The sequence below is a fragment of the Eulemur rufifrons genome, chromosome 7, assembly GCF_041146395.1.
Source record: "Eulemur rufifrons isolate Redbay chromosome 7, OSU_ERuf_1, whole genome shotgun sequence".
NCBI classification, from domain to species: Eukaryota; Metazoa; Chordata; class Mammalia; order Primates; family Lemuridae; genus Eulemur; species Eulemur rufifrons.
The window spans coordinates 4,541,460-4,555,676 of NC_090989.1; the positions used below are offsets into that span (position 1 = coordinate 4,541,460).

The 14,217-nt window shown below is 48.8% G+C and overlaps 1 protein-coding gene across 2 annotated transcripts in view; it reads right to left on the reverse strand.

The window, feature by feature from the left end:
- The window catches only part of BACE2 (beta-secretase 2), an 83,722-nt gene that overhangs the window by 31,420 nt on the left and 38,085 nt on the right, over positions 1-14,217 (reverse strand). For both annotated transcript variants that reach the window (XM_069474940.1, XM_069474939.1), the window contains exons 3-5: positions 6,220-6,436; positions 2,745-2,873; positions 1,487-1,621 (exon numbers count right to left, since the gene is read on the reverse strand). In XM_069474940.1, the coding sequence (XP_069331041.1) occupies positions 1,487-1,621; positions 2,745-2,873; positions 6,220-6,436 (481 nt within the window). The remainder of the gene's footprint in view (positions 1-1,486; positions 1,622-2,744; positions 2,874-6,219; positions 6,437-14,217) is intronic.

A 14,217-nucleotide genomic window follows, 5' to 3' on the forward strand; every position in this document is an offset into this window, starting at 1 on the left:
TAATGAAGAAAGAGATGAAGAAAGGACAATTTTTCAATAGACCTTCGATACTGCATTTAGAAAGGAACCAGAGACACATTCACTAACAGACACACACTCTCACATGTACACACAAAGGCATTGCCAGCCCCGGCCGCACCTGTAACATTCTTTATGCGGCAGAGTGAGGGGCACGGAGGTGAGCGGGCTGACCCCAGACAGGCCAGTCCGGCCACTAGGCACACAGTGCGTGAGCAAGGCTGCCAGGCATGCAACTTAATCCTCCTGCTTTAAGGCAAGTCCCTGAGTCATCGGACCAAATACACCCCCAATCAGGTCAAAAGGTAGGAGCAGTTAAGAATTTTAAGAAAATGAAACATACCCATTTGTTAGTATCCTTTTTAAACAAAATTATTTTCAGTTTAAAAATAAATTTAATTTGATTTAAAAGATAACTTAGCTTCTTTATAAAATTATCATTTTTTTAATGTAAGAAAAGTAAATATATGAAAGGCCTGTAGCAAACTGAAATGTTGTGGTAGGACGTCCCGGGTTTTGTCGTTTGTTCTTTTGTGGAGTGGGTGCATGTGAGGTGGGCAGGAGAGAACCCCGAATCTAAGAATCACACCTCCAAGTATGTGCTTGCGCTAATAAACACACACACACACACACACACATGCAACAAGGGGTTTATGCTTTATTTTAGGGCCTCACTTTAGATTATACCATTGGGTTCTTTAACGGCAAATAAGTTCCCTTTGACAATAAACACAGATTTGAGGACTTAGGGCAGAAACACTATCACAATGACAGGGACCATCACTCTTGGTTTCTTTGGTTTCTCAGAGGTCCCCGGGTACATGAGAACGGATGGTGGCATGTGGCAGCTCACACAACAGAAGTGCCAACAGGCAGGAACCTAATGAAACACTGTTTATAAACTATCTAAAAAGGCTGTAGAAGACCGGAGCTCCCTCAGGCCACCCTAACCCTAACCCTAATCAAAATGTCCTAACGTGCCACACATCAGCCCAAATGCAGAGACAGGCTGTGCACACAGGTCGCAGGCTTGGCGTCAGAGTTCCTAACCTCAGAGCAGCAGGCGTGTGTACCACGGGGTGGGGGGCCTGTGATGGAGGATAAAGCTGGCGAGTATTTTGGTTTCATTTCACACTGATGAAAATCCGCTTATTTCGTCTTGAACAGAGCTCAGGGCCCAACAGGCCAAGACAAGTGGTGAAAGGTGAGGCTCGGACAGTCCTCCTCACTTACCTTTTAATGCTAATTTTGTCCTATTAAGCCAGGTCATTGGGAGGAAGCAATTTTTTGGGAGGAGATACATTGATTTAAACTTACCATAGAAAAAGGCCCTTTATCTTTTCATGTTATGAACCTTTGATTTACCTCATAACGTAATGCACCTCTCTAATGTCACAGACAGGTTCCAGCCGTGCCATGTAAGGCACACACAGACGGACAGACACGACGGAGATCACAGCGTAAATACCTCTCTGCAGTCCAGATTAAGGCTTTGGCCTCCGATTTCCAGCTTCAGAATTTCTATCTGATAATACCACTCCTCCTTAATAGGGGTATACCAGATGTCTCCTTTATACAAACTGGGTTCAACCCCACCCAGGACCTGGGAAGGAAAAATATTTACGGGTGTAAGAGAAGAAACACACAGACACATCAACAGGTTACACAGAGAAGCATGTACTCATGAGGTGACACTTGTCTGGAATCAGTACATCCCTGTGATTTTATAAAACAAATACAAATGCCTGGGAAATCATCAGGGGAAGTTGTGGGCATGTACCCAACATCAAACAGTGTCACACCCTGGTCCAATCAAGATGCTTTGGTGGTTTCCCCTTATCAACAAAAAGTCCAATTTTGGCTTCACAATATTGAGATTTTCCCCCAAAGAAATTCAATAAAATGGGTAACCACGCTGACAATAATTTAGGCCCCTAGAAGTCAGAAAGGAGGAAAGAAGAAAAGAGTTCCCTAATCAAAACTTCATTTGCAGGACTGCGAAATGCCCCTCACAGCCCAGGCTGCCCTCTCCTCAGACAACGGCCAGAAAGTGTTTAGGTGCGAGTCTAGGGTCAGCGCACGCACGCAGCCGGGGGCGGGGGTGGGAGCCCGCCTGTCACAGGCAGAGAGCACCAGGCGGCAGCACCCACCCAAGAGGGCCCCTTCTCCTGCATTCTCCCTGCCACCTCCTACGTTCCATGTCTGGGTGCAGGGCCCGTGGGCGTGAGCCCGGACTACAGCACATCCGTAGTACTGATGGCCGTGGCTCTGCTTCAGTGGAAAACAATTTTGCTGTGTGTGTGTGTGTGTGTGTGTGTGTGTTGAGAGAGAAAGAGAGAGAGAGAGGATGTACAGGTGTCCCTGTCTCCCCACCAAATCTGTGAAATCACAGGCATCACCCCTTGCCCCACTGCCCAGAGCGAGGCTCATGTGGCACCCAAACCCCGGCCCCCGTGGGAAGCAGCTCCCTTCCAAAGCACGACAGAGAAAAGCACTAATGGAATTTGGAGAAGCAACGAGAATCATCTTTCTAGATGGCAGGATGACTAGGAAAGATTAAAAGTAATACCTAATTTTATGCATTTTCAAAAGGATCTATAACAAGGATGATCACAATTTTATCACACCTACATGTCTACTATTCCTGATCAGCTGTTTAATAAAACAAGAAAAACAGCCCCATCAATTTACGATTTTTCACCCCTTGAAGACTAAAAGATACCCACAAGACTACCTCCGTTGGTACCAGCTCCAGCTACGGGCAACCCGGCCCCGCACATCTGCATGGAGAAAACGTTGGGAATGTTTGCTTGCGTCACGAGGGAGTCAAAGAAAGTCTCCAGAGAACTTGATGGCTGTGGGAGGGTGACAAAGAAGGACACGTGCTTCATGACTCACAGTATAGACAAGGGTGACCAGTGTAGACACCGGTGTAGACACCACAAACCACAGACAACATTCTTGATCTTTACATCTAATTTTTTCATGGCTAAACAACAAACAAGCTTGTGATCAGATGCAGTAATTCAGAAAGTGCCAACAGAGCTGCCCACTGCCTGGCATTTGTCCTTCTGGTACAGCTCTGTTGTAAAAACAAGGTATTATTTCTGAAGCTATTAGGACCCTATCACATTTGCCATCACGACTGCCTGTGGGCGGGCACGAGACGCCGTGGAAGTGGATTATCGAGGTAGGCGGTGAGTTCTAATCTTGGACATTTTGGAGTAAGGAGAGAGCAATTTCTCACGGAGATGCCACTGCTGCCGAAGTCCCTGTTCGTCCCTCGCAGCTGCAGCTGCCAATCGCGCAAATGAGAAGTGACCGGCCCACGAGGACAGCTCATCCGGACCCCGGACCCCGGACAGAGCCCAACTCTGCCAGCCGAACTCCGTGATCAGGACAGTGGCAGGAAAGGCACAAAGCTGCACTTCCGAAGTTTACAAGACTTACTGCTCACCACTGCCAAATTCCAGGGGACATATTTGCTGTGTGTCTCACTCTCTTGCGGCTGCGCATTCAGCAGACACCCGTTTCTCCACAAAGGTGCAAAAAGAAGGGGATTGATCTGCAAACTGTTCTGAGCTGGGGGTGGCCCGGGGTGCCAGGTCGTGGAGGAGGCAGGTTAGCGATAGACCTGAGTTTGGCTTTTGGCTCTGACAACTAAGAGATGCTGCAGCTGGTCACCACGAATTGTTTGTTAGTTTTTTGGTGAAAACTTAAAAATTAACTGTAGTAGAACAGACGCTATAGGCGTCCCCTGACCACCTGTGGTCATTCATGGGAATAATTATTTACTATCCGTGAGGACTAAAACTGTAGGTCTGGAGGGCAGTGAGCAGGTCTCCATTCTGGGGCAGATACAGATCTGCCCACCTGTACGGTCCATTTGCACCCGGCCTCCCAGGGGTTTCATCCCAGCCTCGGCAGATATAGAAGGCAGAGTGCAGCTCCGTCCCCAGGAGGTCCCTGTGGGAACACTGAGCGTGGGCCAGTGAGCGAGGTGGTGCCCCCGTGGCGTGGGCGGGGTCTGGTGGTGCCGCCGTCCCCTGCTGTCCCCTTCTGTCCCCTTCTCCAGAGGCGGCAGAGCAAAACAAACACTATCTGGAATAGGAGCCTGGTCTACTACTTGCCAACAGAGCAACTTGTTCCTTTGTTTCCTTATCTGTAAAATGGGGATGACAGCAACTTGTAGAGCTGTGCTGGGGGCTTCGATGGGTCGATACCTACAAAGTGCTGGGGACAGGGCCTGGCACACGGTAACGGACCTCTCACTACTCCGTCAAGTCCTTCTGCACTGGGGTTGTGCCTCGGGCTCCCGCTAGGGGTTTAAAGACACAGTTGCCCAGGACCAACCCCAGGAGAACCTGCTCCAGCGGGTGCGCGGCGGGACCCAGGTGCCCATGGTGTAGAAGCTCGTAGGTGGTTCTGACACAGCCTTGGCGGGAGGCACCTGGGACGGAGCAGGGGCCACCACACACGACAACCACCACTGGGTGCCTGGCCAATCTGTTTCAGACACACCTTTGGGCCACCAACCCAGACCACCCCGCCGGTCCTGTTCCCAGCTGCACGCCGCTTCCCACGAGCTCTGTTCCTCTCTCCTCCAACCTGGGGAACGGGAAGCCAATTTTTAATAATGTTGGCATTTTGTAGACAAAAAGATGTAAGATCACGTGGAGAGTGCGGACACCCCCAAAAAGCTCCAAAGTAGTTCTCATAGAAGTTTCACATACTATTAATTCTAGATAATTAAAGTTTACTCTACCATTTTCTGAATAAATGACCCTAAAATCAATCCTGTATCTTTCATTTCCAAATAGTCACTGAAAGATGAAATGTTTGCCTAAGGTCCCGTTATCAGTGAAAACGAACTTGGGAATGTAAGTTTTTACCGGTGTGCCGACTGCATACGCCGTTCAGCTTACAACACAGGGACAAGGGGCCCCTGTGCCTGTCCAGGCTCTGCAGACAGCGCGAGAATACCAGGGCTCTGTGTTCCGACTTGAAGGGGGCAAACCTCTCTGGCCCTCAGCCCCACATCTGTCAGTGGGGAGAGCGTGGCCTGGCAAAGTACGCCGCACAGGAGGTCGTGAGCTCTCAGTGACCAGCGTCTGGTCATACTCTCAGCCTAGGCCTAATAGGCTCTCGGTAATTACTCTTCCTCCCAGGGAAGCCAGGGCTGGGGCACTCCCCTGCCCGTTCCCCCACCCCACAGCATTTGCTAATGAACTTGAGCTGGAACAAATGCTCCCACAGGGTGGGAAAATGATTGTCACAGGCCAGTGGGGCCTGCTGCCCGGCAATCGCATTCTTTTCCCTCCCACACTGAGCTCCGGCTCCAAGCCTAACGCTTGACAAGGAGGGGCCGGGGTGCGGTGCCCAGGTACAGGGCCTAGAGAGGGGACCTCCTCCTGCTATTCCAAAGTGCGCACAAACCCGCCGGGTCCCCAGGAGCCCAGGGCACACCCTGGTGTCCAACCCCGCCTGCCCCGGGCGACGCTTGCACGTGGAACCCCCCTGCCTGCCTCCCCCTCCTGCACACAGACATCGTTTCCTTTGGGTCGGTCCCAGGGACAAATATGCGGGGAACATCCAATTCTGTCCTTCTCCATCTGGGGAAGGCTCGATGCTGAGAGCGCCAGGGCCGCACACCGCCCCGTGGCTCCTCACCGCTTGGCGTGGCCGGCAAGCCCGGGCACACCGTCCCGTTGCCCCTGTTCCACTGCCAGGTTCTCCTCGGAGGTGTCTCCTGCAGTGTCAGGAGAGCAGCAGGACAGGCTCCCGGCCCGGTGGAGGCACGTCCAGCCGCCCCCGTTCCAGGGCCACCTGCAGGCTCCATCTCATGCAAGCGTATGGATTTAATAAAAGTGTTTTCTTTTAATCCTTCCCTAGTAAAACCTCCTAAACACACACCATAATCAACGTGATTCAAATTCTGTTAATATTTTTAGTCTAGAACTCAAACAAACAGAACCAAAAAAAGTTAATGCTATTAGTATATCCCATAGGGAGATTCAAAGAATCGCACCATTTACCTTAAATTACAAAAATATAATGTGTGAACACTGGTCTCTTTCAACCGTGTGATTCTCCCCGACCATCTCCAAGGACAGCCCCGGACCCGTTTCTCAGCCCTTTCATGGTCGGTGTTCAGAATGTCATCCCACTGCTCGGGTTACTTAACCCTCGGGGCAGCCTTACCTTGGCCAGGGTGGCATAAGCCAGGCCGAGTATTCCGTTCCACTTAATCCCGGGCAGAAAGAAATTCTCTGACTCAAAAATGGTGGCAATGTTGACAAGAAAAGAGCCATTGAAGCCTTTTGGGATGGTGACGATGTCCTCCCCGACCGAGCCTGTCCAGCTCCCTTGCGTGTACTTCACGGTGACATCGAAGCCCTTGGGGCGGTAGGTGCTAGACCTGGCCAAAGGAAAGAAAAGTCCGTCGGAGTCCATCACTTGTCCGTGTTCCCCGAGCCACGAAGACAAGGGCATCGTGGCAAAGACAGCTGTCCCCAAAACAGTCCACTGTAAGCCTGTGAGCAATTCCTCATAATTAAGTGTTGACGTTGACAAAGTGGCAGTTGCCCCCCCAAAACATAATCACTAATGTTTTGGTAACAGCGTTTTCCAAGCCACATGGAAGGCCTTCAGTTTAATTCTTCCCTATGCCCAAGTCAAACCCCATAAATCAGGTGCTTTACTTAAATACTTTAGCCTTTGCAGGTCACAACCCAGATGGGGCACCCGCCTGGCCCTCTGGCTTTGCAGGGACGCTGGGCTGCTGCTCTGTGACACAGGCAGGTGGCAGCACCAGGAGGGGGCTCCACATACTGCGCCAGCAGTGGCTGGGGTTCAGATTCCCACTTCTAACCCAAGTGACATGCAAAGCTCAGGCCCTACCCACCGAAGCCCAGGCCCTTGATGTCACGGGTCCTTCTCATGGCTCTCCCCCAGTGCCCCAAAGCTGATGATACTCGACACCAAAATATGGGTGAAGAGGCTAATGGCACGCTGGGACATAAATCACTATGGCGTGACCCACAGCCCACCACACACACACCCCTGAGGGTGTGAGCTACTGACACAGGAAGACAATCACAAGATCAGGTGATGGACAGGGCTGAGGAAAGCCCTCGTTTTCGCTGCAGGGAGGAGAGGCATGTGTGGACAGGGAGGAGAGTAAGAGCTGCCCAGGGAATAAGGCAGGTGGCTGGTGAGCAAGTGACGTGGCCGCTGGGGAGGCCACTCTGGTATGACGACCTCCATATGAGACCTGAAGGAAGACAACGAGCCTGTGGCTCTCTGGGGCAGGACTTCCCGGAGAGAGGAAAGCAGGTGTCAAGGCCCTGGGGCGTCCAACCCTACAAGGTCTTCTCTTATAGAGAGGGGGTCTCGCTCTGCTGCCCAGGCTTGGGTACAGTGGTGTGATCATAGTTCACTGCAGCCTCAAACTCCTGGGCTCAAGCAATCCTCCTGCCTCAGGCTCCCAAGTAGCTGGGATTACAGGCGCACCATCATGCCCGGCTAATTTTTCTACTTTTTGTAGAGACAGGGTCTTGCTCTTCCTTGGACTGGTCTCTAAACTCCTGGTGGCCTCAAGTGATCCTCCTGCCTCGGCCTCAAGTAGCTGGGATCACAGGTACAGGCCACCATGCCCAGCTAATTTCTGTTTTTTGTAGAAATCAGGTCTATGTTGCTCATGCTGGCCTTGAACTCCTGGTCTTAAGTGATCCTCTGACCTTGGCCTCCGAAAGTGCTGGGATTATAGGTGTGAGCCACTACACCCGACCTAAGGTCATTTTATACCCATGCGAATTTGAAAACCGTGGGACTATGGGAAGGAACCCAAGGAACAGCTGTAGGCAGATATCTGGGCATTCAAACCATGCTTTGCCTAAGAAGATGATCAGATTCCTAAGATTAATGTCAAATCACCACACAGGTAATTCTAAAGCGTCTCTGTTCACCTGGGAGTTTCATTTCACTGTTTTATGTCAAGTCTGTGCAACACTAACACACGTCAGTAAGTCTTTGCTGTGGGATTACATGAACTATTAGTCTTGTTTGAGGTCAGGGAAGAAGTCAAGTCAGAGATGACATGACCTTTGATTTAGTTATTTTGGGTGGACTTCCTGAGCTTTCCATATGTTAAATATCTTTAATTCAGTAATTGCAGTTCTGAGAATCTGATCCTAAGGAGGCACCCAGGAAGCAGACACAGGCTGACTTGCAAAGACGGTTATGACGTTTTATGTAGAATCACAAACAGCTGCGAACAATTCAATTGCTCAGTAGAAAGGAAACGGTTCGGTGAATTACAGTACATGAATACGATGGACAATTATGTAGCAATGAAAAATTGCTTTTCTAAGAAATTTTAAATGACATAGAAAAATTGTTAAAAATTGTTAAAAAACTGTATGTGTGGCAGAATCTTCTTCAAAACTATTACTCAAATATTTGCAGTGGTGACCGTCGGTGGTGGGGAGAAGGGGACTCCATTCTTGTGGTTAGATCCCTTCACACTTTCTGCATCTAGAACTTTTATAATCAAGGAAAAATGTTATTTTAAAAAGGTCTGGCAAAAACATTTTGGGGAAACTTAATTTATTCTAACTACATAATGGAATATAGAATATGAAGAGTGTTGAATTTTAATATTTGCCTACTATTTTAGTTCACTCCACCATGAGCTTAAAGTAAGAGAAGACTTACGTGAACATTTTGTGTGCACGATCTCCCGCCAGTGGGCAGGCACGGAGACAGGGAAGGGACAGCAGATGGACCCTGGGCACACTGAGCGCCAAGGGATCCCCCAGAAACGACCCGGCTAAAGTGCAGTCTGCTCTTTGAGACGTGGGTATTTGAGGATTGGTGACATGCCCAGTTTTAGAGCCAAAGTAAATTCAGATGTGCCTGGCGCACAGGAGGGGAGGCACATATTTATGATGCAAAGCAATGAAAATACTGAATTATTCAATCCCTTCGACAATACAGGGTCATTCCTCAAGTTCAGAAATACACTAATGCTAATTATCTTGAAACGCTTGGAGAATATGATCTAGCACAGAGGTCGGCAAACTTCTTCTGCAAAGGAACAGAAAATGGATGTTTTAGGCTTTGTTTGAGATATGATCTCTGTTACAACTACTCGGCTCTGCAAATGGAATGCGTAAGCAGCCACAGACAATATACAAACAAACATGCAGGGCTGTTTTATTTGCAAAAACAGGCAAGCAGTGGGATGTGGCCTTTGGGCTCCAGTTTGCCAACCCCTGGTCTAGTAGATAATTGTATCTTCCCCAAATAGTCTAAAGTGCTATGACTTCCTTTTGAAAAGTTGTTTTATTTTTATTCCATCCAGGCTACAAAAAACTCGTTGGAATCTGCAATGTTAATAAGAATCTGAACCAGTCTGAACATCTATTTAGCATTTATTTCTTCTATAGTTTCCTGACCAGGTTGCCATTCCCTTTACACAGGGAACATTCTGGATGTTTTGGTGCCATTTGCAGAGAGAGGAGAGATAGTTGGGGCTACGCCACCCAGGTTCAAATACTAGTTCCACCCCTTAGTACCTATGTGTGCCAAGATATTTAACCTCTCTGTGCCTCAGTTTCCTCAACCAAAAAATGGGGCTACTATAACGCCATACCTCATGGAGTTAATTTTGAGGATTAAATGCTTCTGTAAAGCATTTAGAACAAAACCCTAGAACACAGCAGGTATGCAACAAAAATAGCTGCTATTATTATAATCATCTAATCACTTGCTACCTTTATTCAATCTATGAGCTATTCTTAGAAAACCCAAGGATTTTTTTTTTCTAGAAAATGCTGTTATAGAGCTACTCTTACTGAATATCTAAAACTGTCTCATTCTAAAGTCCATCCACCCCCATGAAAAGGGACAAGTCTGTGGGGGATGACTTGGCTACGGAGGTCAGGGGAGGCAGCGACACCTTCAAGCTCTTGTGCAACAAGTGTCTAAAAGGTGGAGTTCTTCTGTGCTCTGGGCCAGGACTTCCTGTGAGGCAGAAATATTCTTTATCTATGCTGTCCAACACAACACGGTGGCCACATGTGGCTAATGAACATTTGAAATGTGATTAGAGTGCAACTGGAAGAACTGAACTTGTAACATTAATTAATTCAAATTTAAATAGCCACATGTGGCTGGGCCCTTGTAAAAACCTCAGTCCTAGATAATGTGAAAAAAAAAGTAATTCTAAGCTCATGTTCATATTCCCTGGGCTCCCTGAACTAAAGCTCTGTGTAAAACCCCAGAGAGGAATCGTAAGCAACTCTAAGGGGTATTATTAGCATATAGTTTCTAGCACTTTAAATTAAAAAATAAATAACTTCATCTTCATTTTCTAACATCCTACCTCTTGGGACTAAAATGCTTTGGCTCTCAATTGCTCTGCACAATAATTAAATATACAGAGAGAGAATCCCAGACGGGCTTCCCATTTGCAAGGCCCACTCTGCTCGCCCGGAAGCAGCAATCAATCAGGGGTGCGGACCGCCAGGAGAAAACCTGCTCACGGTAGTAAAACACTTTGAACCAAATTCAGAAGATGCTCTGCCTCTGATAAGAGTGTTCAGGGAATGCAGGATTAAAAAGTGAAATCAATTGAACTCAGGAAGAAAAGAGCCACAGAACATTCTATTATTTTTTTTTTTTAAAGCCACTGTTGTTTTCAGAGAACAGTATAAGAGAGGTTGGAAGCACAGCATTGGAAGGGTTGAATCCTCAAGGCAGCTCTGGTTCTCCTAGGCCTCCCCACCCAGGGAATGCCAAGAGCCCTAAAGAACTCCTGCAAGACAGCCCTGGGCTCTTCTGCACTTAGGCTCTGGAATCCCCCTGTGGGCTTCCTGGCCTGCCCCACGCGGCCAGATGCCTCCCTTACTCTCCTGTGATCCTGGCAATCATCACACCTGCATGGATGCGACCACTGAGGCCCAGGGGCTGCTCTGCCCACCTGCCTAACCTGGTGGCTCATCAATGTCCTCAGCAATGGCAAGTCCCCTTCTGCACAGGCAAACACCAGGCAGGCTTGGAAAATCATCTAAGCGACCAGACAAAGTTATCCGTTGTCATTGCATGGAAAGGTATTTGATCTGCACCCACTTTAGCCTCTTTCAAGAAGCCACCAGGCAATTCTTTCATTCCTTAATTCCACTTACAAACATCAGTTGAGGAAAATAAATTGCCCTCTTGCTCCGTGAGCTTTACCCCGGGGAGAGTACAGGAGGGAGGAGACATTTTCATGGAAACATACTTAATTTCTTAACAGAGGGTCAAGGAATCAGTACATTGTATCTATCTCTCATCAAGCCAACTGGCTGGAGGCTGTTTTATTGGCTAAAAAAGTTGTATATTAAAAACACACACACAACTTCCTTTCTTTTTCATGCTATACAGCAATTCATTAGCACATTCACCGCCATGAAAAGAGGAGTTCTGACGAAGACCAGCCACGCCAGTGTCTAATGGTGGCCCGACATCTCGTTCCATAGATCAAAGCGATCTTGTCAAAGAACCTCAAGCAGAATCTCCAATTACTACAACATGTTTCAGGAAGCGTGAAACCTGAATACCCAGAGACTGTGGACTTGGATCAGAGGCTGGCAAACCCAACCAGAAACCTGATTAGAACGGAGAGATCAGAGGCGCACGCAAACGCAGGCACCTCGCGGGGCGGGAGCTCCATCTCGGAGAAGGAACCTTTGTCAGAAACTGAGAAGGAAAAAGAACACGGTTGCCGTGGCTTCCGTCAAATACGATGGTTGAAAGTATACGTTAGGCGGACTCTCAAGTTAGCTGAAAGCATTAGACAAATTAATAATACATAATTGACATCGAAAGAAAGTATTCACACATTTACAATGAATCCATGCTGATTATAAGCCTATAAGCAGCCTGGGAAAAGCAGAGAAAAGAAAACAAGGCGAAGGTAAACCCAGGAAAGGGTGTCCCCTGCCAAGCAAGCGTGGTAGCAGGGATGCCACTGGGGGACAGACCTGCCTAGCACTCAGACAGGGGTGCTTCGCACCTGGTGCAGCTGAGAAGAGACCGTATAGCTCTGCTGAAGAATGGTCTCTTGGGAAAAAAAGCAGTGCCGGGCTACAGACCCAAAATGTGGGTGACGTTTTGCGCGTAATAAAGCAATCTCAGCAGTTCCTGCCAATGAGGAAGGAAGGCTGAATTTGAATAGCAAAGTGGCGATGGGTGACACGGAACCTGGGGCCTTCCCTAGACATGCGTGTAATTCTGTTATTTTGCTTTTTATTTACCCACAAAAGGAGAAAGAGATGAGAACCTTGAGTGGCCAGAAAGCTGATAGAGTCCTAAATTCTCTTGTGGGATTATCAGGATGGAAGACTTTGTTATCAAACGAGCTTTGACGGTCCCAGGAGTTTTCATGTTAAATCAGATGCACATGGACCAGAGAAGGCAAACGTCTGAAGTATGGAAAACAGGAACCATCTGCCGTGTGAACGCAAACCTGGTTTCGGGCACAACACCTACCTGAATCAGGCAAACAGGGTTAGCAGGTAAGTCAGAAAGATGAGCCCCACGGAAGCCTGAGAGAGAGAACCGCAACTCAACCAAACAGTGAGCAGTCGAAGGTAACTGAGAAAGATGCTGGGGTGTCCACAGTTGATTACATTTTGTACATTGTACCGGTAATGCGGGCCATTATTTGCCCTTGAACGTTTCAACAATTGCATCTGCATGGCAAAAGGATGCCTGGGTTGGGAGGGACACTTTGATCTCTGTGGACGCTGGCTACGGTGGCTGCCAGAGAACTGCCATTTATCTACCAGGAAGGAAGTAGCCAACCACAGTGTTCAACGTGCACATCGCCCTCACTTTACTGTACTTTACTGTTTCCTCCTATCATATCTTGCGTCTACAGATGTGTGATGAGAAACAAAACCACTCTAGGGGGAGAAAACTGCCACACATGGAAGGGAAGCTCCACGTGTGTGGGTTCCCCTCTGTGCTGAGCCCCGGCAGGTGCGGGGACCCTGGGTAAACGTGGAGCGCTGACCAGAGTCCAGTGGCGGAAACAGCACCGGGCTTGGGCCACCCTGGGGGCTGTCGAGATGAGTGGTTCTCAGTGTGGAAGGCACTGTCCCCTGGGGGACTTTTGGAAACTCTGGGGGTGTTGCTGGTGGGCCCACACCAGGCACACTGGCTATCCCGGAATGCTTGGGGCAGTCCTGCAACATGAAGAACTGCTATGGTCTCACACCACTTTGCAAAGTCGCTCTGGGCCTCCACCTGCCACTGATGGCCTGAGCACAGTGTGTGTCGTCCCTTCACAGATGCACGAAATATTCTCTACGAGTTTAATATTACGTTGGGTAGTAGCTACTGTATAAATTGAGGCAAGGTGGTAAATTTTTTTTTTTTTAATTTTACCAAGATTCTTCGCCAGTTTGGAAAATCATGTCTACAACTGAGATAGTTTGGCTATGTGTCTCCCCCAAATCTCATGTTGAAATCTGGTCCCCCGTGTTGGAGGTGGGGTCTGGAGTGAGGTGTCTGGGATGGATCCCTGGTGAATGGCTCACTGCCGTCCTCGCGGCGATGAGCAAGTTCTTCCTCTGTTAGGTCCTGCGGGAGCCGACTGTTCCAACGAGCTGGCACCCTTCCCCCCTCCCTCCTCCTCTCCCACCTGTGACCTCTGCTCACACCGGCTCCCCTCTGCCTTCTGCCAGGAGTGGAAGCTCCCTGAGGCCCTCACCGGAAGCAGATGCTGGCACCAGGCTTCTTGCACAGCCTGCACACCCGTGAGCCAAACACACCTCTTTCCTTTGTAAATCACCCAGGCTTAGGTCTTCCTCTATAGCAACACAAACGGACTAAGACAGCAGCCCAAGCTGCTCTGGGTGTCGGAGTCTTACTCAGTCCGCCTTGATCAGTCTACACCGGTGCTGCAGGTCCACAGTGACGCACACTCAGCCTCCACCTCCCCTGACCACACAGTCTGCCAGCACCACCGACACCGAGCGTTTCCACATTGAGATACCGATTACCGCACATGACCACCCTTTTATTCCCCCATATTACATCAGGGCATTCAGAGCTACATACGTAGGTAGTTACATGACCTTTTTGTTCATTTCAGGGCACTGAAAAGCACTCGTTATAAAAAGGAGGTGTTGGCTGAGGGTTTGGAAACTG